The 26,425-nt window shown below is 39.5% G+C and overlaps 1 protein-coding gene across 1 annotated transcript in view; it reads right to left on the minus strand.

The window, feature by feature from the left end:
• Nucleotides 1-26,425, minus strand: part of LOC117721719 (disintegrin and metalloproteinase domain-containing protein 32-like) — a 110,632-nt gene that overhangs the window by 16,670 nt on the left and 67,537 nt on the right. The window contains exons 14-16 of the mRNA XM_034520517.2: nucleotides 24,743-24,941; nucleotides 8,503-8,611; nucleotides 1,418-1,607 (exon numbers count right to left, since the gene is read on the minus strand). Of these exons, the coding sequence (XP_034376408.1) occupies nucleotides 1,418-1,607; nucleotides 8,503-8,611; nucleotides 24,743-24,941 (498 nt within the window). The remainder of the gene's footprint in view (nucleotides 1-1,417; nucleotides 1,608-8,502; nucleotides 8,612-24,742; nucleotides 24,942-26,425) is intronic.

Here is a 26,425-nt window from a genome sequence, read left to right on the forward strand (position 1 = left end):
AGTATTTGCAGATTATGCAGGAACTTCTATTGAGTGAATGATAATGGCAGCTTACCAGTCGTAACAAATCCATGGCTGTGACATGAGTGACGGAAAGTTAAAATTCAGGAAGAAATGTAAAAACCATGCTGCCATTGAAGTTTTCCTATGAATATAAGCCTCCACTAAAATATAAGGGCTGGTACTTTAAATGTTTCAGTGGTCTGGCAAATAGGTAGCTTCAATAAGATACAATACAACATGCTTCAACACAAACACAGATGTAGTCAGAAAATAAATGAGATTTTGAGATAAATTTATTTCCTTTGAATTTTCTGCATATTTAAGTTGGGATCAGGGATTCAACTAAAATGATCATTATCAATAATAGCAGCCAAATTACACTTAGCTTGAAGTATGTGCTGGGCATTGTTCTATTCATGTTATGTAATCTCCTTTATTCTCTACAACAGCCCTATTAAAGGCTATTATCACTAAAATTACTAATTCTCAAAACATCTCACATTGTTCAGGTAACTTATAAAACGGCCACATAATAATTCTAAACATCCGTATTTCAAGGTGATGTGCTCCACTGAGCCACAAAGACTTAAGTGAATTTCTCCTCAGAAGAAATGCAATGTTCCATGCTATGAAGGACTTATAGTTCGTAGTGTAAGTAGAAGCACAAAATATTCCCAAAGGTTCTTGTCTCTCTATTCTAGCCCTCAAGGCTTAGCATAGATGCCTTCACTCATTATGTTGAAGTTCTAAAGGAATGAAATATTTCTATTTTTTCTCTATTTACTAGCTGAACATCAATCAAATGTGTTCATTTCTCCCTCCAGACATTTAGGATTACATAATGCAAATCAAAATTTGACACTTGAAAGACTCTGGCCAGCTCGAATGTGATAAACATGGCTCTGGAAGGCCTTGCCATTCTCCCCCTTTCCCCCTGCCTCACTAAAAACCATTAGATTACATTCCTAAAGCAAGCCACCCCCACCCCCCAACCCAAGGTATATTCCCTTATTTGACCACTTCCTCCTTATGAGGCTGACTACCGAAGTCCAGCTTTCAAAAGCCCCTTTTGATTCACCTAATTAATATGCCCAACTAAAATTAAACACCGAATGCTAACACAGGGCTCCCCATTTTAGGTTTCTAAACCATTTTTCTATGTGACATTGTCTCTACACCCAGAGACATTCCTTTGTCCCCATCTGGGACAAATACTCCTCCTCCCTCTCTCTTGTTCTCTTTCCTGTCTTCCTTGTCCCTGCCCTCTGTTGCTTGGGGACAAACAAATCTCCTTTGTGCTGAGAACTTGGTCTTGGGAGTCCTGAGCCAATACCAATCTTAACAATGCTTTAATATGAAAATGCTGAACAAAATATAAATAAAGCTAGATTTTTTTTTTAAGAAACTAACTTACTCTATCACGATCACACGTAGCACCATTAACAACCCTGAGTGGATCTGAGTCGACACTTGATCCAAAGTCCACAGATATACACACTTTGTCTCTCACAAAAGCATAGATCACGGAAGCAGTATTGTGAAGGGCCGGGATGAAAGGAGCTCGTTTAGGGTACGTACAAATTAATCTCCCACATATGAGATTCCTGAAACATAAGAATGATTAGTAAGCATCAACATCAGGTAGTTATTAGAAATTCTTAGTAATGATTCTGTATTCATGCCAACATAAAGAAGATACCATGTGTTGATACAAACATTTAAAGTAGAAAGTTTAAACCCACTGATGTAAAGAATTTGTTGTTATTCACAGTTCCTTTGTTTACTCTGTGGATTTTATATTTACTATCAAGTAATCAATGAGTGGCCGAGAATAATGAACACATTTGTTAGATGTGCCCTCAAGAACTTTACTACTTGATATTAAACATGATAAAATCCCACTATAAATAAAATAAGTCCTTATAAAAATTTAAAATAAGGTGGTATGCTAGCTTATCAGTTTCAGAAAGTTCCATAGATATTTACAGAGCCAAAGCTTCTAAGTTAGTTTTAACCAGAAAGCATAAGTAACTCAAGGACACATCTAAGAAGTGGCATGTTTAAGAACCTACAAATGTCTGGGCCAAGCCAAGCTGCTCTGAGTAGCCTACTATCTCATGGAGACCGCCATTCTCCCACCACCTCTCCTCTACCTCCATCAGACTCCTGAAATATACAGGTAAACTTCCCTTTCCCAACCCATCTTCTCTGCTCTCTGAGTCTGCTGAGCCAAGCTACCCCTCTGCCCACCTTCATTGGACCTGGGGCTCCTGAACCACACAGAACTGCAGGTACAGAACCATACATCCCAAGAATATCCATCATAGGCCTGCCACACTAGGACCATTGAGGTTTACCCACTTCTCAATACCTACTACAACAAGAACATTCAGGGACCAAAACCATCCATATGGCTAAAGGCCCTCAAAAGAACATAATCAACAAGAGCCAGGGCAACATGAAACCTCCAAAGCACAGCTACCCTACTACAGAAAGCCCTGGATATCCTAACACAACTGAAACTAAAGAAAATTATCTTAAATACAAGCTTATAAAGATGATAGAGGCCTTTAAAGAGGAAATGAATAAATCTCTTAAAGAAATACAGGAAAATATAATCAAACAGATACAGGTCTTTAAAGAGGAAACAAATCTCTTAAAGACATCCAGGAATTACAATTAAAAAGGTGAAGGAAATAAATAAAACTGTGCAAGACCTGAAAGTGGAAGGAGAAGAAAAAAATACTAACCATACACAAACTGAGGAAATCCTGGAAATGGGAAACCTAGGAAGAAACAGGAACAACAGATGCAAGCATCACAAACAAAGTACAGGAAATGGAAGAAAAAAAAAAAAAAAAAAAAAAAAAAAAAAGCATCAGTCAAAGAAAATGTTAAAGCTAAAGAAAAGTTCCTGACACAAAATATCCAAGAAATTTGGGATAGCATAAAAGACTTAACCTAAGAATAATAGGAATAAAAGAGAGTAAAAAGTACCGGCTCCAAGGCCCAGAAAATATTCTCAACAAAATCATAGAAAAAAACTTTCCCAACCTAAAGAAAGAGATGCCCATAAACATGCAAGAAGCTAATAGAACACCAATTAGACTGGAACAGAAAATAAAACAACAACAACAACAACAATAATAATAACACAAAATCTACAAAACGAAGAAAAATATTAAAAGCAGCAAGAGAAAAGACCAGTTATCATACAAAGGCAGACCTATCAGAATTACATAAGACTTCTCAACAGAGACTCTAAAAGCTAGAAGGGTCTAGACAAATATCTTACAACCTCTAAAAAACGCAGGTGCAAACCTAGACTACTATACCCAGCAAAACTCTCAATCACCATGGATGGAGAAAACAAGATATTTCAAGACAAATTCAACCAATATCTATCCACAAATACAGCCCTACAGAAAATACTAGAAGGAAAATTCCAACCCAAGAAAGATAACTACATTCAAAAAACACAGGAAATAATTTCATACCAGCAAAAACAAGGAAAACGCACACAAATATACACAAACACACACACACTAACATCACCAACAGCAAAATAACAGAAAATAACAATCACTAGTATCTCTCAACATCAATGAACTCAATTCTCCAATAAAAAGACACAGGCTAACCAACTGACAGGGCACACAGACAAAAACTAAACATTTAGAGAAATAATGAAACTAACAGACATTATAAATCAAATGGACCTAACAGACATCTATAGAATGTTTCACCCAAACATAAAAGAATATACCTTCCTCTCAGCACCTCATGAATCTTTCTCCAAAACTGACCATATAGTATGTCACAAAGCAATCCCCAACAGATACAAGAAAATTTAAAAATGCCTTGTATCTTATCAGATTACTATAGATTAAAGCTGAACAACAACAGAAACACTAGAATGCCTACACACTGGTGGAACCTCATGGAAATTGGACAACTGTCTACTCAATTATCTCTGGGTCAGGGAAGAAATTAAAGACTTTCTGAAATTCAATGTAAATGAAGGCCCAAGATACCCAGATTTATGGGACACAATGAAAGCAGGGTTAAGAGATAAGTTCATAGCACTAAGTGCCTCCATAAAGAAATTAGAAAGTTCTCATATCAGCAATTTAAAAGTACACCTGAAAGCTCAGAAGAAGAAGAAGAAGGAGGAGGAGGAGGAGGAGGAGGAGGAGGAGGAGGAGGAGGAAGAGGGGGGAGGGGGGAGGAGGAGGAGGAGGAGGAGGAGGGGGGAGGAGGAGGAGGAAGAGATGGAGGGGGAGGAGGAGGAGGAAGAAATGGAGGGGGAGGAGGAGGAGGAGGGGGAGGAGGAGGAGGAGGGAAGGAGGAGGAGGAGGAAGAGATGGAGGGGGAGGAGGAGGAGCAGGAGGAGGAGGAACAGGAGGAAGATGAAGAAAGCACAACAAAGAGGAGTAGAAGGCAGGAAATAATCAAAAAATCAAAATCAGGGGTGAAATCAATCAGTTAGAAACAAAGAAAACAATACAAAGAATCAACAAAACCAAGAGCTGGTTCTTGATAAAAATCATTAAGATAGACAAACACTTCACCAAACTAACCAAGAGGCATAGAAACAGTATCCAAATTAACAAACTCAGTAATGAAAAGGGGGACATAACAAAGGACACAAAGGAAATTCAAAGAATCATTCAGTCTTACTTCAAAAACCTGTACCTCGGATAATTGGAAAATCTTAGTGTAATGGAGAATTTTCTAGACAGAAACCACTTACCAAAGTTAAATCAAGATCAGGTAAACTATTTAAACATCTCTATAATCCCTTAAGAAATAGAAGCAATCATTAAAAGTTACCCAATGATAAAAAGCCCAGGGCCAAATGGTTCTAGTTTAGAATCCTACCAGACTTTCAAAGAAGAGATAATTCCAATACTCTGAAAAGTATTCCACAAAATAGAAACAGAAGTAACACTGTCAAACTCTTTCTATGAGGCCCCAGTCACCCTGATACCTAAACCACAGAGAACTTCAGACCAATTTATTTTATGAACATTGATGCAAAAATACTCAATAAACCAAATCCAGGAACACATCAAAGATATCATCTATCAAGATCAGGTAGGCTTCATCCAAGGGATGCAGGGGTAGTTTAATATACGAAAATCCATCAACATGATCCACCATATTAACAAACTGAAAGGAAAAAAATAAATCATATGATTACCTCATTAGATGCTGAAAAAGCCTTTGATAAAATCCAACACCTCTTCATGTTAAAAGTATTAGAGAAATTGGGGATACAGGGCACATACCTAAACATAATCAAAGTGATTTACAGCAAGCCAATAGCTAACATAAAACTAAATGAAGAGAAACTTAAAGCATTTCCACTAAAATCAGGGACAAGATAAGGCTGGAGTATAGGAGTATTGGAGAAAGTTCACCACCAATGGTTCAGGCTCTAAGATCAACAGTTGATAAATGGAACCTCATAAAACTGCAAAGCTTCTGTAAGGTAGAGGACACTCAATAGGGCAAATTGGCAGCCCACAGATTGGGAAAGGATCTTCACCAACCCTCTACCTGACAGAGAGCTAATATCTATAATTTACAAAGAAATTATAGTATCTACAATATCCAAAATTTACAAAGAACTCAAGAAGTTAGACACCAACAACCCAAATAACTCAATTAAAAAATGGGGTACAGAACTAAATAGAGAATTCTCAACAGAGGAATCTCGAATGGCCACAAAGCACTTAAAGAAATGTTTAAAGTCATCAGGAAAATGCAAATAAAAAACAACTATGAGGTTCCATCTTACACCCATCAGAATGGCTAAGATCAAAAACTCAAAACATAGCACATCCTGACAAGGATATGGAACCAGGGGAACACTCCTCCATTGCTGGTGGGAGTGCAAACTTTTTCAACCACTTTGGAAACCAATTTGGAGGTTTCTCAGAAAATTTGGAATAGTTCTACCTGAAGACCTAGCTATATAACTCCTGGGCATATACTCAAAAGATGCTCAAACATCCAACAAAGATACTCAATTATGTTCATAGTAGCTTTATTGGTAATAGCTAGAAACTGGAAACAACCTAGATGTCCCTCAACTGAAGAATGGATAAAGGAAATGTGCTACATCTACATAATGGAATACTATTCAGCTATTAAAAACCAAGACATCATGAATTTTGCAGGCAAATGGATGGAACTTGAGAATATCATCCTGAGTGAGGTAAGCAATCCCAAAAGGAAATTCATGGTATGTATTCACTTATAAGTATATATTAGCCGTAAAGTACAGGATAACCATGTTACACTCCACAGACCCAAAGAAGCTAAACAAGAAGGAAGACCCAAGTGAGGAAGCTTGAGTCTCACTTAGAAGGAGGAATAAAATAGTCACAAGAAGTAGATGAAGGGAGGGAACTGGGAGGGTGGGCAGATGAAGAAGGGAATGGGAGAGGTTCAGGATTAGGTGTGGGGAGGGACAGAAGAGATGGCTAGATGGCCATGAAAATTAATGGAAATCTGCAGCTGATGGGTGTGAGGAGGAGGCATCTCCAGGAAGAGACAGACCTGGCATAAAGGAGGTTCCCAATAATCATCAGGGGTAACCTTGTGACTCACAGCATTGGGAGTATGGAACCTAAAGAGGCAACCTCTTGTAGCCAGACAGAAACCCCAGTGAAGCAATAGAGACACTAACCCACCCATAAAACTTTCAATTCAAAATTTATCCTGTCTACAAGTAATGCAGTCACTGGAGATGGAGCAGAAACTAAGGGAATGACCAATCAATAACCAGTCAAACTAGAGACCCATCCCATGGCCGGGCACCTATCCCTGACAATATAATAATAATAATAATAATTATTATTATTATTATTATTATTATTATAACTAATAATAATGATGATGATGATGATTGCAGAAGGGATCAAGTTTGTCCAGAGAAGCTCCACCCAGCATCTGACTCAAACAGATATAGACACCCACAGCCAAACTGGATGGAGGTTGGGGACTTTTATTGAAAAGTAAGAGGAAGGATTTCAGGCCCTGAAAGGGATAGAAACTCCACAACCAACAGAGTCAACTAACCTGGACCCATAGGGCTCTAAAGAGTCTGAACCATCAATCAAAGAACATACATGGACTGGACCTAAGCCTCCCCACACATACATAACAGATATGTAGCTTGGCCTTCGGGTGGGTAGAATAACTGGAACAGGAGGGGGTGGGCTATCACAAAAGCTGTTGCTTGTAGGTAAGTTATGTTCTTCTAGTTGGGCTGCCTTGTCTGGCCTCAGTGGGAGAGGAAGTGACTAGCCTCACAGAGACTTGAAGTGCCAAGGTATGGGAGTGGGGTATATCTGGGTTGGGGTGTTGCAGGATATGTTCCTGTTACATTATATTTGCAGTGAAGCTCGGTGATTGGGCAGGAGCTAACAGTGGGTAGAGCAAAGAGTGGGAAGGAGGAAAAGGAGAGGAGAGAGGAGAAGGAGAAAGGAGAGAGAAGAGAAATGGAGGCAGACGTCCATGTCTTTGGGAGTCTTGAGTAATTAAACATATCAAAAGGTTAGATTTGGGGTAACAATTCTTATTGGTTGGGCATCTTGTGTATTGAGCATTTCCAAATATATAAATCTATTGGATAATCTTTAAGCATTAAGAGCCTTCATTCTACCGGGTACCGCAAGCATGGTGGTTAATGTCTAGGGTTGGCCGGGGGCCTTGTTTTGGGGCATGGTCTTCATGGAACTGACTGGCGGAGCCAGCCACCACCCTGGCATCTCATGGATCTAGGGCCAGCTCACTTGGCCTCTGGCCACTTCCAGTGCAGGAACATGGCGGGCGGTCCAGGTGGCTAGCGGGGCTGCCCCACCAATTCTCTCATATCTTCCATTTCATTGGGGAGCACCAGCTTAGAGGAGAAGAGGGGAGGGATGGGGGAAGGGTTGTGGGAGGGAGTGACTGAGAGGGGGCTGGTAAGCTGGATGTAAAATGAATAAGTAAAAACAAATAAACTTTAAAACCTATAAATGGCATGAGCACGTGCACATGCATGTGCATTGCTGACTAATTAACCCAGTGTCTAGTAGGTAATATTCTACTACACTCAGGGACAAATTATGAAAAAGCTCTCTCTGAAAATGTAGGAGAAAGTGAGCTTAGCTTTATAAGCATGGAGTAATGTTCATCTTAGGTAAACTGTCAAAGGGATCATTTTCATAAGCAAGGGAACCCATAGCTGTTGAGGAGAAGGCTCTGTGGGTATCTCACCAATTTTAGATTCAATTTATGGACTGAATGGTCACCTATAAATAAATGTCTTAAGCTGTTATCCTGCAGCACAATAGTGTCCAAGCCTGGACCATTGTTAGGGCTTCAGAGTTACTTCCATGCAGATGTGTTACTTGAAACAGCTGGAATTCATGGTATATACTAAAGATAAAAACTAAATAAAAAAAAGATATAACATAGAAAGTATCACTGTTTTGTGTGGCATACCTCCATCCACAGAATATGTATCTGTTTTGCGAGTCTTTGCCACAGTTGCCAAACCTATCATTTTGGCCCTGGATTTCTTCATAGCAAGCAAATGGAGCATTCTGTGAACCTATCAAAATTATAAACATATGTAGGTTAGATTATATATTTATGCTTCTTCCATGTCATCATACACCATGTTTCCTTACCTCTATCTCCACTATTACCTAACTCAAAAGGTTTTCTAGTAAGTAATAACTACAGAGAAAGAACTAAAGTGAAAGACACCATTCATGACTGTGACATAATGCTACTTTGCTACATTGTATTCATTTCTATAACATAAAATACAAGAGAAAAAATGAGTTATGGATGGTGTGTAGAGCACAAGGCTTTGTTCAAAAAAACAAAAAAGCACCATTGCTTAGATAGGACGTAAGTTTTCCCGAAGGCTTATCACTGGAGGCTTGGTCCTGGGTACCATATGCAATCATGGAAGAGGTATCTGCCCTGTTCAAGGGCTTGATCCACTGATGGATCTGTAACTTAGTGGCATTAATAGAAGGTGCTAGCAACAACAACAAAAAAAGATGGGCTAGGTTGCAAATCATAGGAGGTGTGCTGGTTGGTTTTATTGTCAACACAACAATATAGAATCATATGGGAATAGTGTCTCAATAAAGGATTATCTATATCAGATTGGCCTATGTTTCCCTGGAATTATAAACTGTAACCTGGAATCATAAATGTTCATAAATACTTTCTCCCTCAAGTTGCTTTAATTAGGGTATTTCATCACAGCAACTGGGAGTGAAACTAGTGGAGTGTGTACACTCCTGCCATTAGTATTAGAGACTCACTTCAAATCAAACTTAGTTTCCCAGAGGGAGACTAAGACACTCAAAGGAAAGCATTTTGGAAATGTGAAGTCATTTGCTAAATGTTCCTTTAAATCTAGGACATTTACCAAGTCCCCTAAGTAACAGAAGCCACTGATCTAGAAACAAGATACTCAATGTAGATGCTCGGCACATTATCAAGTTCTATGAAATACAATCAGATAATAGATGCATTGTGACACATTGTTATTCCTAGCAGGTATGAAGGTAACAAAATATAGGATGATTACTTTAAACAATTGAGATAATACTTTAAAAATATCATGGAGCAGTAGAGAGCTTGGCAGTGCCTCTTGTGACAACTATTAGAGGTAATTAAACGTAGTAGAAGGTAGTTTTACATCAGGTGAGATAAAGAGCCCACAGAAATGTTAGCATCTTACCTGGCATAGGACACATCTCGACTTTGACTAATGGGTATTTCAGCTTACTATATCAAACCAAACCCTGTTTTTCCCCCTATACTTTTTTATTTTATGGCATTAGTGAGTTAGATGATGAGGCCAAACTTAGAAATGGCCTTTGAGTTCATTTTCCCCTCCATCTCTTAAGTGGAGTCTTCTTGATAATGCCCCATAAGTACAGGATAAGTGTGGTCACATCTCATCTTCTCTTCCATATTACATTCCAATGATTCCCATTCACATGATCTACTACTAAAATGATCTTTTTAAAACTAAAAGCATATTTTTAGTCTCTTATTTAAAATTTTCAACTTGTGGATCATCACACACACATGCACATGCACACACTACTCTTCTTATCCTGATACACTATGTTTTAGCCATACTGCCCTCCAGACCTTACATCAGCGATCCTTAACCTGTGGGTCTCTATCATGCGAAAATACATATTTCTGATGGTCTTAGAAACTGAGGCACCACTCTGTAGCAAAATTGCAGTTATGAAGCAGCAACAAGAATATACTTATGGTTGGGGGTTCCTAAGAGCATCAGAGGGGCTGGAGAGATGGCTCAGTAGTTAATAGCACTGATTAGTCTTCCAGAGGTCATGAGTTCAATTCCCAAGCAACCATGCAATGGCTCACAACCAACTGTAATGGGATCTGATGCCCTTTTCTGGTGAGTCTAAAGAGAGTGACAAGGCACTCACATACATAAAGTAAATAAATAAATCTTTTGTTTAAAAAAAGAGCATTGGAAATAAGGGTTTCCCAATGGTTGGGACTCACAGGTTAGGAACTGTTCACATCCACACTCCATACACTGCTAAGACATCAGCTGCACTTCTCACCCTGGATGCTACTTCCAAACCATCCCTTGACTGTTCCTTCTCAATGTCCACACATCTTCTGGAGTTTAATTTCCTCAGACAAGCATGTCTGAGACTTGCCCGTATGGCAATTGTACTGTCGTCTGTCACCCTGCCTCTGGCTTTGCACTATTTGATCACTTGTCCAATTCTTGCTAAAGTAACTTGCATCACTGTGCATTTTACAATTTTAGTCATTTTTATTTATCTATCCATAAATTTTCCATTTGTCTGATGCTCCCCCACCCCCCCTGGAATTCAAGCTCCACAGGAATCGGAATCTCCCTGGTCTTAGCATTGTTACTCTTACTGAATTCTTGTCTGTATTCTCAAAGAAGGAAGGCTGTTCCATCCAATCAGGCTGCTAAATAAATATTTACATAACTATTAATACATAATCAACTAGCATCAAACATGGGTTAGACTGGCAACTGTGTCCAATTCTCTTTCATAAGAATTTGGCAATCAAAATTGGGACTTCACGGGAGGAGGAGGAGCAAGAAGAAGACCAAGAACAAGAACAAGGCAGCTTCCTCACAGGCTCACAGGCCAACCTGGTCTAGGCAGTTCCCAAGTGATTCTTGTTTGTGTCAAGTTGACCATTAAAAATAATTAGCACTCTTTCAGTCTGGGCCTGAGCACTGAGAAGATCCCGGGCTGCAGCTCTGCCCCCAATCTCTAAGAACCCAGAGGAAGCGGGCCTCCCAGGAGCTCTAACCTGGGCAGTATCTTAGCTAAGCAAGCAGCAATGCCCACCCCAAACAGGAAATAACTGGGACCCATAAGGACCCAGGAAGTCACTCCTGGCCCGGAGCACTGAGCAGATTTTGGGCCCCAGCTCTTACCCCAGTAGTAACACCCACCCGACACAGTTCTGATACAACCAAGATAACAGGAAAGACAGGCTCCAGTCAGAGACAGGGCAGGTAGCACTAAGGAGATCCAGATGGCAAAAGGCAGCACAAGAACATAAGCATCAGCAACCCAGGATACTTGGCATCATTAGAACCTAGTTCTCCCACACAAGAAAGTCCTGAATTCCCCATATTACTAGGAAAGCAAGATTTAGATTTAAAATCACTTCTAATGATGATGGTAGAGGACTTTAAGAAGGACATAAATAACACTCTCAAAGAATTTGAGGAGAACACAGGTAGACAGGTAGAAGTCCTTAAAGTGGAAACAAAAAAATCCCTTAAAGAATTACAAGAAAACACAACCAAACAGGTGAAGGAATTGAACAAAACCACCCAGAACATAAAAATGGAAGTAAAAACAATCAAGAAATCACAAAGGCAGACTACCCTGGAGATAGAAAACCTAGGAAGGAAATCAGGAGTCATAGACACAAGCATCACCAACAGAATACAAGAGATAAAAGACAGAATCTCGGGTTCAGAAGATACCGTAGAAAATATTGACACAACTGTCAAAGAAAATGCAAAATGCAAAAAGTTCTTAACACAAAATATCCAGGAAATCCAGGACACAATGAGAAGACCAAGCCTAAGGATAATAGGTATAAATGAGAGTGAAGATTCCCAACTTAAAGGGCTAGTAAATATCTTCAACAAAATTATAGAAGAAAACTTCCCTAATCTAAAGAAAGAGATGCCCATAAACATACAAGAAGCCTATAGAACGCCAAATAGACTAGACCAGAAAAGAAATACCTCCCATCACATGATAATCAAAACACCAAGTACACAAAACAAAGAAAGAAAATTAAATGCAGTAAGGGAAAAAGGCTAAGTAACATATAAAAGCAGACCTATCAGAATTACACCAGACTTCTCACCAGACACTATAAAAGCTAGAAGATGCTGGACAGATGTCATACAGACCCTAAGAGAACACAAATGCCAGCCCAGATTACTATACCCAGCAAAACTCTCAATTACCATGGATGGAGAAACCAAGATATTCCACGAAAAAATCAAATTTACACAATATTTACACAAAATTACACAAAATCAAATTTCCACAAACCCAGCATTACAAAGAAAAATAGCAGGAAAGCTCCAATACAAGGAGGGAAATTATACCCTAGAAAGAGCAAGAAAGTAATCCTCTTCCAACAAATCCAAAAGAAGATAGCCACACAAAGATAATTCCACCTCTAATAACAAAAATAACAGGAAGCAACAATCACTGTTCCTTAATATCTCTTTACATCAATGGACTCAATTCCCCAATTAAAAGACATAGGCTAACAGACTGGATACATAAACAGGACCCAGCATTTTGCTGCATACAGGAAACCCGCCTCAATGACAAAGACAGACTCTACCTTAGAGTAAAAGGCTGGAAAACAATTTTTCAAGCAAATGGCCCTAAGAAACAAGCTGGATTAGCCATTCTAAAATCTCCAGCCCGAGAACACAAAGAGAGGGACTCATGGCCCCACCTGTATAGGTAGTTGAGGGTGGCCTTGCCAGGCATCAGTGGAAGTGGACAGCCTAGGTAACTGAAAGTTTGGATTCCCTAGTGTTGGAGAATTTCAAGTGCAGGGAGGTGGGAATGAGAGGATGGTAGGAGCATACCCTCATAGTAATTGGAGGAGGGGGGGGTGGAATAAGGGGTTAGGCATCAGTGGAAGTGGAGGGCCTTGGTGCCTGAAAGTTTGGATTCCCTAGTTTTGGGGAATTTGAGAGCAGGGAGGCGAGAATGGGAGGATGGTAGGAGGACACCCTCATAGAAACTTCCAGAATTATATGGATTAGACATGACAGAGGCAGGCCACCAGAAGACTGGATTCCAGAATTCAAACAAAAAATTATCTTGATACTAAAATTTGTTTTGAGAATTGTATATTGCAGAATACACAGCCTCGGTGTATCTACTCATCAAGTGAGCTGAGCAGACCTGCTCGAACCTCTGATGTCCTGGAATTTTAGCTGGATGCAATGAAGACACAGACGTCAGAGGCTTATCAATTTACTCTTCCCCCTGCCCCTCTTCTAATATCTCCAACGCCCATAATCAGCTTGAAGAAGTTAATGAAGAGTTGGTGCCCCTATTCCCTGGGCTTGGGGACTGAGGTGGTAAATGTTGGGCTACCTTTCTAGGGAAAGTAGTAGTTTTGTTGGAACAGGGAGGATTAGCTAGGACTTATTGCATAGCCATAACCTATTCGTAGAAATATGTATAAATATGTATAAGATGAAGTTATAATTTCTTAAATGGTACAAAATTTACTTTGATTTCAAATTTAAGGTTTTCATTGGTATAAGATTCTTATTGATACAAAAGTGAGATTAATATTGTTACTCTCATAGGCCTCTCATTGTGCCTATATAACACATTTAGGAATACAAGGCTTAGACCCAGTCCTTCTTTAACTTTTTTAACTGATTTGAGATGGTTAGCCTGTGAGTTAAGGGCCTATAGCAAATTCATGGCTCTGAGTTTATTGTTAGGGTATTTTCTATATTTTATTTAGAAATAGCTGAGAGGAGTTAACAGACAACAGTCCAGATTGCCTTACATGGATAGTTGGTTTTCAAAATGTCAGAAGTCCACAGAACTGCCTTTACAAACATTTCTGTATTAATGTTCATTTTGATTAGAGACCTGTCTGCTCCTGACAGCTTCCTGTCTTGGATTCTAAGAAGAAATTGAGCATCTTTGGAGTTGTTCCAGTTGTAGTGAGACAGCCAATAGGCAAGAATTACCTCTTTTCATCTACAGACAAATCACTGTCCAGAAAAGGACACACTTGCAGAATAGTTGACTGATTATATCTTCCAAGACAGAGTAATCAGCCCTTAATAATTCTGCATCACTCGGTCTGTCAGATGATCCTGGGCCAGAAGGCTGAAGATTTGATGCTCCAACGTAAGGTAGTATAGGGAATGTCCAGGTGTTCAGTGGTCTCTATAATTTGGCTAAGTTTTAGAAGCTATGCTTTGTGCTTCCCATAATTTCAGTTAACTCAGTCGTTCTGGATTTCTGACAGGGTTGAAGACTTATAGTCTCAGCCAATTCTAGCTATTTACTTTGAGAAAAAAGGTTTGAGAGGATGATTTTCAGCTGACATTCATTCTAAAGCCAAGAAAAAAAGCCAGGTTCAGAACTAAGTCTTTTAGTTAGGAGGGACGACAGAGGTACTGTTTAGTCAACAAAATGATGGACTGGGTATTAGGTCTATCTTGTACCTTACTGACACAAATTGGTATAGTTATGCTCTAATTGTATTTTCAGAGAAAAGTTTTATTTTAACTGGAAGGGTGATATGTAGGAGGAGCTAAGGTGGGAGGAGTAAGGAGAGGAAAAGGAGGAGTAAGGAGAGGAGGAGGAGAAGGAGAGGAGGAGCTAGGTGACAAGGGTGGGGGGGGGAACATGGAGGCAGATGTTCACATGTCTCCGCCAGTCAAAGATAGTTGATATATCTAGGTTGGGTATTGTGTTATACTTCTAATTGTATGGGCATCTTGTTATTGAGCATTACCAAACTTATAAAGCCTTTGATTAATATTAAAGAAATAGTATAAAAGCAAAAAGGAGAAGCAGGGATGGGATAGGGGTTTTCTAGGGAGGGGAAATGGGGAAAGGGGATGGCATCTGAAATGTAAATAAAATATCCAATAAAGATTTTCACATCTCAAAAAAAATTAGGACTTCACATATGAACTATATCTGTTCTATTTGAAACTATAAAGGGATTTTTATTTTGCTTATGACCCTAGCTTTTAATGGCTAAGCTGTCTCTCTAGCCCCTAGATATCTTTTTAAGAATAATATTTGAAATAAAATTTTTTGGTCTTTCCAAATATTTTTTCCAATGCAATTTCACTCTACTGAAACCCATTTCATTTTCTCTCTTGTAGTCTGAATGAGGAGTTATTAATACAACAGCATTCAAAGACCTTACAGAGGGAACCAAGTGAAAATTTCCATAGAGAGAGAGGGGTTTTTCTCCATAGCAATCAGAAAAAGGTGCTCATCTGTCAGAAAAATCATCTGTCTTACACAACGTGACAGATTAAATTCCCCTGTTCCTGCCATAGTGCAGTCCATCTTCCCATTCACACTTGATTTACATGTTTGTGTCTCCTGGCACCAGCTGCACACAAGTGTACAATATATTCCTCTTGATGTGCCGACTTCTTTATCATTATATAATAAAACTGTCTGCCTCATCTTTTCATGTCAATCTGTGTAGTTAAAAAGCTGAGACTGAGTCTCTTGCACAGAGCAAACTCCTCTTCAGGATCTGGAGGACAGGCACACAAAGAGCTACAACTTCAGTTGCTGGCGAATTGGCTAGTTTCCCGTGACTGTGGTTCAAGAGTTTAAGATGTAGGTGTACAGTAGCTGCAGAGCTGGCATTCATAGCTTAGGGCAGGGCCCAAGGAAGCATCAGCTTTACCTGAAGTACTTGTCAAGTTTGAGAGATATACAGGATGGAGTGTAAAACACTAGCAAAGATGGAGAGAGTGCAGAACTGGGGTCTGTAGCATGGGTATATGAGAGAACACATGGGTTCAGGGCCAGTGGTTCAACTGGATCAGAAAAAGGCTGCCCTTATATTCTAGAAGCTGTGTGACAGGAGCTACTTCTTGGCACCGTGGAGAAAAGCACCATAGCATTTCTTTTTTCAGAAAGATGGCTGTTGGTGGCCAAACTTAACCACAATCCCAGACACCTGAAGATATCAGCAACCACCAGGTGAGACCTCCCTACCCTGATTCCCTGTCTGCTGGCCTCTCTGGACAAACCCAGCAGCAGTGAAGCTCTACCATTCTCCCTCTGCTCAACATTTCCACAGGCCACAACTCTGCCTGAATTCCTGGAGGCCTGCTGCTACCAGGGACAATCAGATGAGATAGCCAAGCCCCAAACCCCTGCCTGCTGTGTTCCCCAGCAATCCAGGCAGCATCGAGGTGTGTACCCTGTCCCATATGTGCTTCATCTTCTGGACTACACATCAACCATTATCTCAGACACCTGCAGCCATCAGTGTCTACCAGGTTAAACCCCTATCCTAATTTCCTGCCTTTTGCCCCCCATCCCTGAGCAAACCCAGTAGAGGCCCCCACCATGACCCTCTGCACTCTATTTCCTGGGCCACAACTCTACCTGTATCCCTGGAAGCTTGCTGCTGCCTAGGTAAAACAGAGGCCTGCAACCATCTGGGACCACAAACTCTACCTGCATACTTGGAGGTCTGCCCCAACCCAGAACAACCAGCAGCCTAAAGTCATCAGGCCCTACCAACACTGCCTGCATGCACAGACGCTTGCTACCACCAGAGACAACCAGCTCTACCTGCTATCCCAGACACCTGAAGACAGAAGGGACTACCAGCTCTACCTGCAGCCCCAGAGAACTGCTCCCATCAGGGACTATCAGACCTTCCAACACTAGGGACAACCAGATGGCTAAAGGCCAGCGTAAGAATACAATCAACAAAAGCAAGGCAATATGGCACCTCCAGAACCCAACTATCTATCCTACTACAGCAAGCCATTAAATACCTGAACACACCTGAATCCCAAGAAAATGACCTTAAATCTAATCTTATGAAGATAATAATGCCCTTTAAAGAGGAAATGAATAAATCCCTTTGTGGTGGTTTGAATATGTTTGACCCAGGGAGTAGCACTATTAGGAGGTATTATGGACTTGTTTGGAGTGGTTATGGCCTTGTTAGAAGAAGTGTGTCACTGTGGGGGTGGGCAATGAGACCCTCCTCCTAACCACATAAGAGTCAGTCTTCTCCTAGCAAGTCTTTAAATGAAGATGTAGAACTCTCAGCATCTACTGCACCCAGACTGCCTGGACACTGCCATACTCACATCGAGATGATAATGGACTGAACCTCTAAACCTGTAAGCCAGCCCCAATTAAATGTTCTTTGTAAGAGTTGCCTTGGTCATGGTGTCTGTTCATAGCAGTAAAACCCTAAAACAGAAGTTAGTACCAGGAGTGGGTTTTTGCTGTGATAGGCATGACCATAGTTTGGTTTGGAAGAATGTGTATTTGGGGACTTAGAATTTGGAAAGCCATGGAATGCTTTAAGTGAGGCTTAATGAGGCAACCTAGTAGGAATATGGAAGACAGTGGTAGTGAGGGTGATTTGAATGTAGGGTTCAAGAGGCTTCAATGGAGAAGAATCTTAGTATGTGGCCTATAGACTGTTTGTGTTTGTTTGTTTGTTTGTTTGTTTGTTAATATTGTATTGAAGAACATGGCTGCTTTTTGCCATTGTTCAAAAGAGTTCATCTGAGGCTAAGGTAAAAAGGGTGAAAAGACTTAGTTAATTGCTTTCACAAAGAACGTCTCAAAACAGCCTGGTATAAATAATGTTGTATAATTACTAAAACTCACTCTTATGAAGAACATTTTAATGAAAAGGAGCAAGCTGAGAAAGGAAAAATATAAAATATATGGTCCAAGTAATAAAAGGATACCAGGGAGTGATATGGAGCTGAATGCTATGTTTAAGGAGAAAAACAGATAAAGGGAGTAGTGAATTTGGGGCAAGATCCTACCCAGCTAAACTTAAGTCCAAGCATAGTGGTATACACCTTTAATCCCAGGAGACAAAGCCAAGCAGATCTCCAAGTTCAAGGCCATCTTTGGACAGAGCAATTTCTAGGTGAAGAAGAGCTGAAGTTCAGACATGGTGGTAGAGTCCTTTAATCTCAGCAGTCAGGAGACAGAGACAAGCAGATTTCTGAGTATACGGTCAATCTATAGAGAAAGTTCCAGGACAGCCAAGCTTAGGCAGTAAGGGAGTTGGAAAACATAAAGCTGGTAATAGAATAAGGGGGACCATGTTCCAGCCCCAGCAAGCAGCAGAACTCAGCAGCTGTGGCCATGCAGCTCCAGCTTTAGAGTCGAGAATAGAAGGGACTACTGCCACAACTGATGCTGATTAGCTGAAGTGATGAAATTATCAGTGATTAAGAAGAGACTAGCATCACTGAGGTGAAATCTTCTGTTTTCTGAAAGAAAACCAAGAGAGACCCAAGACATTCAGAGACATCCAAGGTTTTACCTTCTGCTGCAACTGGACCTGGTAATGTGTAAGAATCCCCCAAGTGCTACTGGTTTTGAAGGTATGAAGGGGTCATGGAGAGCAGCTGAGGCTTGACACTGTGAGAGGTCAGGGAAAGCCATTGGTGAAGGTGCAGCTTCAGTTGCCATTGATGGCCGAAGACTGAAGGGGGCATCCAAAGAAATTGAAGTTTGGCACCATGATGAGAGCCTATGTGGGGATATTGGTGAAGCCTAGTTGTAGCAGAAGACCTCAGTGTATTGGAGATGCCAGTACCATGAGATGACCAACAAGAACAGCAGCAGCAGAAGAGTGGAGTCAACCAGAGCCTAGAGTGCTATAGAGGACAGAGCTGGAGAAGTAACACGAGCCTTTAGAAGAGCCCAGATATTAGAACAAGAAGCTGTGAAGTTGATGTTGACTTGGAGACCCCAAAATGTTAAAGATGCCAGAACTTTGGGATACCTGCTGAAGAAAGTTGTTAACATGAAGTAGAACCAGCCCAGGAGAAAGAACTTAGTTGCAGTCAACAAAGATGAAAAAGGAGTTGGAGTTGCTTTGACATCAAACATGGAGATGCAGTTCAGAGTTTGCTGGTTTTTTCCTATCTTGCTTTGGGGCCTACAGTTAGGTGATTGGATAAATGTCAGAAGAGACTTTGAACTTTGGTTTCTTAATGTTGAAACTGTTATAGACTATGGGGACCTTGGAAGTTGGACTAAATGTATTTTTTAATATGCTATGGCTAGGTATGGCCCCCATAGAATCTTGTGTTTGAACAAGCCTATGAGGGCCAGGGAATGAAATGTGGTGGTTTGAATCTGCTTGGTCCAGGGGGTGTCACTATTAGGAGTATGGCCTTTTGGGGTAGGTGTGGCTTGTTGGACAAAGTGAGACCCTCCTCCTAACCATGTGAGAGCTAGTCTTCTCCTATCAGCCTTCAGATGAAGAGGTAGAACTCTCAGCTTCTCCTGCACCCTGCCTGCCTGGATGCTGCCATGTTCCCATCTTGATAATGGACTGAACCTCTGAAACTGTAAGCCAGCATCAACTAAACATAGTCCTCTATAAGAGTTACCTTGGTCATGGTGTCCATTCACAGCAGTAAAACCCTAACTAAGACACCCTTAAATACTGGAAAATACAATCAAATAGGAGAGGCCCTTAAAAAGAAAATGAGTACACATTTTTAAAAATACAGGAAAATGCAATCAAACAAGAGAAAGAAATGAATAAATTGGCTTAAGTCCTGAAAATGGAAATAAAAGCAATAAAGAAAACACAAACTAAGGCAATAATGGAGATAGAAAACCTAGGAAAGAGAGCAGGAACTATAGGCATAAACATCACCAACAGAATACAAGAGATGGAAGAAAGAATCTCAGGCAGAGAGGAAGAAGTTGATACAGCTGTCAAAGAAAATGCTAAAGGTAAAACATTTCTAACATAAAACATCCAGGAAATTTGAGATACTATGAAAAGACCAAACCTAAGAATAATAGTAATAGAAGAAGGAAAAGACTCCCAACTCAAAGGCCCAGAAAATATCAACAAAATCATAGAAGACGATTTCAAAGGATATCCCTATAAACATACAAGAAGCTTACCAAACACCAAATAGGATGAACCAAAAAAGATCTTCCTGCCACATAATAATCAAAACACTAAATGTACAAAACAAAGAATGAACATTAAAATTTTCAAGGAATAAAGGAGAAGTAATATACAAAGTCAACCTATCAGAATTGCACCAGACGTCTCAACAGAGACTTTAAAGGGAAGAAGAGCCTGGACAGACGTCTTGTAGTCTCTAAGAAATCACAGTATAAAAGCAAAAAGGAAAAGGGGGCATGGGATAGGGGTTTTCTAGGGAGGGGACATGTGGAAAGGGTTGGCATCTGAAATGTAAATAAAATATCCAGTAAAAAAAAAAAAAAGAAAAGAAAAGAAATCACAGATGCCAGCCCAAACTACTACACCCAGCAAAACTTTAATCACCATAAACAGAGAAAACAAGATATTCCATGACAAAGCTAAATTTAAACAATATCTTTCCACTAATGTAGGCTTATAGAAGATACTAGAAGGAAAATTTCACACCCAAGAAAACACAAAAACTAGGTAATTCCACATCAGTAAAACCAAAAAAAAAAAAAAAAAAAGAAAAGAAAAAGAAAAAAAGAAACACATACATACAGATACACACATACACACAGACTCACACAGCACCACCATCACCATCAAAATAATAAGAACTAACAATCATTGGTCATTAATATCTCTTAACATTAATGGACTCAATTCCCCAATAAAAAGACACAGGCTAACAGAGTGGATCATTAACAGGATCTATCATTCTGCTGCTTACAAGAAACACACTTCGGCCACAAAGATAGATATTATCTCAGAGTAAAGAGCGGGAAAAAGGTTTTCTGAGCAAATGGACCCAAGAAACAAGTTGTAGTAGCAATTCTAATATCTAATAAAATAGACTTTCAGACAAAAATAATCAAGAGATGCAGAAGAATATTTCACACTCATCAAAGAAAAAACAAAATCTACCAAGATGATATCTCAATTCTGAACATCTATGACCTAAACCCAAGAGCACACACAGTTGTAAAACAAACTTTACTAAAGCTTAAATCACACATTGAACCCCACACATTAATAGTGTGAGATTTCAACACCCCATTCTCACCAATTGACAGGTCATTGAGACAGAAACTAAACAGAGAAATAATGAAATGAACAGCAGTTATGAACCAAATAGACCATCAGATATCTACAGAACATTTCACCCAAACACAAAAGATTATATCTTCTTCTCAGCACCTCACAAAACCTTCTCCAAGATTGAACATATACTCAGTCACAAAGCAAGTCTCAACAGATACAAGAAAATCGAAATAACTCCTTGTATACTATCAAACCACAATAGATTAAAGTTGGACTTCAACAACAGAAACAACAGAAAGCCTACATACTTATGGAAACTAGACAAGTTTCTACTCATTGATCTTTGGATTGGGGAAGAAAAAAAGAAAGAAATTAAAGACTTTCTAGAATTCAATGTAAATGAGGGCCCAACATACCCAAATTTATGAGACACAATGAAAGCAGTGGCTAAGAGAAAAGTTCATAGCATTAAGTGCCTTCATAAAGAAATTCGAGAGGTCTTATACTAACAATTTAAAAGTACACCTGGAAGTTCTAGGGAAAAAAAGAAGCAAATACACACAAGAGGGGTAGATGGCAGGAAATAATCAAACTCGGGTCTGAAATCAATCAATTAGAAACAAAAAGAACAATACAAAGAGCCAGCAAAACTAAGATGTGGTTCATTGAGAAAATCAACAAGATAGACAAAGCCTTAGCCAAACTAACTAAAAGACAGAGAGACAGTACCCAAATTAACAAAATCAGAAATGAAAAGGAGACATAACAATGATCATTGAGGAAATTCAAGGAATCATTAGGTCTTACTTCAAAAATCTAAATGAAATGAATGATTTCTTAGATAGATACTACTTACCCATCAGGTAAACTATCCCAAAAGTCCTAAGGAAATAGAAGCAGTCATGAAAAGTCTCTCATCTAAAAATTAAAATAAAATAACCCCGGGGCCAGATGGTTAGAGCATAGAATTCTACCAGACTTTCAAAGAAGAGCTAATACCAATACTCCTCAAACTATTCCACAATATAGAAACAAATGGAAAATAGCCAAACTTATTCTATGAGGCCCGAGTCACACTGATACCTAAACCACATGAAAGACTCAACAAAGAAAGAGAACTTCAGAACAATTTCTCTGATGGGCATTGAAGTTAAAATACTCAATAAAATACTGATAAAGCAAATCCAAGAACACATCAAAGATATCATCACCATGACCAAGTAGGCTTTAACCCAGGGGTATAGGAGTGGTTCAATATAGGAAAATTCAGAAATCTGCCTAGGTGTGTATTCAAAGGACAGGAAGGCATTTTTTCTTCAGAGATCTATGCATTTCCACGTGTGTGATTACATGTGGATTACAATAGTCAAGATTTTAAAACAATCTAAAGGTCCATTGACAAATTAAAGAATAATGAATAGGTTAAACAATTTGTAAAAGATAGATGTACATGAATAGATATGTGCATATGTGTGTGAGAGAGATGGGGAGGGAGGGAGAGAGGGAAGGAGGGAGGGAAGGAGGGAGGGAGGGAGGAAGGGAGGGAGGGAAAGAGAGAGAGAGAGGAGAGCTTGCTTCAATTTTGGTGAAGATAAAGCTATTTGTCACAAAAATAAATCTATACAACATTGTGTTACGTGAAAGGAGTCAGGTACAGAGATAAAAACTGTCATCTCATTTCTATGTAAAATCAAAAAAATATAAAAATCATAGAAGCACAGTATGAAATGGTGGTTTTTAGAGACTGAGGTAAAGGTGAAAAGAGAAGATCTCAGTCAAGAGGTTCAAAGTTTGATTTGTGTAAAATGGCTCTGCCTAAAATACCTAAAATAAATGTGGTTAATTTACATAATGGAATACTAATCAGCTATTAAAAACCAAGACATCATTAATTTTGAAGGCAAGTGGATGGAACTAGAATATATTATCCTGAGTGAGGTAACCCAGAACCCAAAGGACAGGTATGGTACATACTCACTGATAAGTGCATATTAGCCAAAAAGGAAAGAATAACCACAATACACCCCCATAGACCTAAGAAGTTAAAGAAGAAAAAGGACCAAGTGAGGATGTTTCAATCCCACTTAGAATGGGATACAAAATAATCATGGGAGACAGAGGGAAGGAGAGACCTGGGTGGGAGAGGGGAGGAGGAGGGGAGCCAGGACCAGGTATAAGAGGAGATAGGAGAGAAGCCAGAGGACCAAGAGAATGAATGAAAATATGTGGCTGCCAGTGATGGGACTGTGGGGGGATCCTCTAGAAAGTCCCAGAGACCTGGGGTATGAGAAGTTCCCAGGACAATGAGAGTGATCTTAGCTGAAATGCCCAACAGTGGGGTGATAGAACCTGAAGAGATCACCTTCAGTAGTTAGACAGTTATCCCTCTAGTGGAGGGATAGGAACACCAATCCACTTTCAGACCCAGAATTGTTCCTGTCTTAAAAAAAAAATGCAGAGACAAAAAAGGAGTAGAGACTGAAGTAATTGCTAGCCAGTCACTGGCCCAACTTAGGACCTATCCCATGGATGGGCACCAAACCCTGACACTATTACTGATGCTATGATGTGCTTGCAGACAGGAACCTAGCATGGCTTCCCCTAAGTGGCTCTATCAGCAGCTGACTGAGACAGATGTAGATACTTACAGTCAACCATTGGACTGAAGTCAGGGACCCCTATGGAAGAGTTAAGAAAAGGACTGAAGGAGCTGAAGGGGATGGCAACTCCATAGGAAGAACAACAATGTCAACTAACCCTGAACCCTGGGAGCTCCCAGAGACTAAGCCACCAACCAAAGAGCATACACAGACTAGTCCTAGGCCCCCAGCATATATGTAGCAGAGGACTGCCCTGTCTGTCTTCAGTGGGAAAGGATGTATGTACCTAATCCTGTAGATGTCCCCTTCCAGGAAAGGGGGATAGTGGGAGTATTCCCTCTCAGAGGAAAAATGGGGGGTGGGGGTGGAATGAGGAGTTCTGGGAGAGGGGACCATGAGGGAGGGCAAAAAATAAAGCATGTAATGATCAAAATAAATGAATAAATAAATCCAATGTACAACAGTATGACAATAGGAAACAATATTCTCTTTTGCATTTAAAATTCTCTAAGAGATTAGATCTTAAGATTTTATTTAACACTAAAAGAGAAAACAGTACTATGGGATATTATAGATACTTTGATTAGCTTGATTATGCCAAATATCTAAGCATATATACACATATCAAACAATCAAGACACATACCCAAAGACAATTTGTATTTGCCATTTATATCTTAGCAAAAATACTTTTAAAGCTATGTAAATATTAAGTAAAAACTGAAAGCTATATAATGATTACTGTTGTTCTGGCCATGTAAAAAGAAATACTGAGAGTCACTGATTTAGATGTAACAAAAATTTTACCTGATCCATATGCTCCCTCGCACTTTCTGTCCAGGTTGGGACAGTCTCCATCATAACAGATAGCCCCAGCGTCTCCACACTTATACCCATTGTTTACATGTATATCAGGTGGACAATATGCCGAGCTCCCATTGCAGTGTTCAGAATAGTCACAGGACATATGCTTTGCTGGTCTACATTCTTTGTCGCTTCCTGCATACTAACAAAAAAAAAAGATTATATATAACAATATTGTGTTCACAAATATTTCAAAACAGTACTGATTATTTAATCTTTTAATTCCTTTGTGGTTTTTAATATCTTAGTATAAATTACTGTGATATTCATTTAAAAATAAATTGAATGATTGAAAACAAGAGATGAGGCATAGATGTATAAGGAATGATAGGTATAACAGAAAGTGTCGTGGAGTCATGAGCAGCCTTGGTGGGGAATGTGCTTGTTGTAAAGCATGAGGGCCAAGTTTCAAGTTCCCAGAACTCACATAACAACTGGGCATGGCAATGTACACCAATAATCCTAGAGTGGGGGCCAGGAGGATCAGACAAGAAGATTCCAAAGTTCATGGACCGGCTGGTCTAGCTGAAATAGCAAGCTTCAAGCTGAGAAAGAGACACAGATCAAAGAAAGGAGCTAGAGAAGCAATAGGGGGAAACCATACCAGTGCCAACCTCAGGCTTCACATATGCCCATATAGGCCAGTGTAGGCATGTGCACTGGACACACATGCATGTGCATACATGCGCATGCACACACACATGTACACACGCATGTGCATACACATGTACACACACATCGACATTTTGTACTTTCATTCAAGGGAGCAAGGACTACAATTAGCTTTCAACTTCAAAAAATTATAAATATTTATACTATAGTTTGCAATTGTGAAATACTCATCAACTCCAAGACAAATTTAAACAAGTAACTGAGAAAAATGTGGGGAACAGATGACTGATGACTACAGTAGCACTGAAAGCATAAGAAGTTTGAAAAGGAAATCCAAACAGAGCCTTTCTGTTACATTACAGTATTTCATAAAGAGAAATCTGAAGGTTTATAGAAAGGATCCTACAGAATCATCTAGCTCATACTTCTTCGTCATTATTTTCATTTGACACTTAAAAGTAATCACAGAAGATCAATAGAACCATGTTATGAATTTCTAGGGGGAAAAAATGTAACTGTGTCAACTGAGAACAATGAAGAAGATGATATGAATGGCAAGTGGTTCATCTGTGGTATTCTCCTATGGGATACTCACTATAAAACACAAACCTGCAAAGGAAACTGGAGCAGCAATCAACACGGGATCTGTTAAGTAATAACATTGCCTATTACTAAGAAGTACATACTTCAGTTTTAAAATATATATATATACATATATATATGTATATATATTATATATATATGTATATATGTATATATATATTCCTATTTGGGAAATGTTAGCCAGACCTGAAAGTAGACTCCTGTGATGCCAGATTCTTGGGATTCAACAGCAGGATTGTAAATTAAAGGACAACCAGAGATACATATTGAGTTCAAGTACAGCTTAGGTCTAACAGAGAACATCTTCCTCACAGAAAGAATGCGGGGTGGGGGGAAAGAGCTTCAAGTTAACAAAAACAGTAATATTAGACAGAGACTGTGACATTGCAGAAATGGTCACAAAATAAGAAA

The sequence above is a fragment of the Arvicanthis niloticus genome, chromosome 16 (assembly GCF_011762505.2).
Source record: "Arvicanthis niloticus isolate mArvNil1 chromosome 16, mArvNil1.pat.X, whole genome shotgun sequence".
In the NCBI taxonomy this organism is placed as follows: Eukaryota; Metazoa; Chordata; class Mammalia; order Rodentia; family Muridae; genus Arvicanthis; species Arvicanthis niloticus.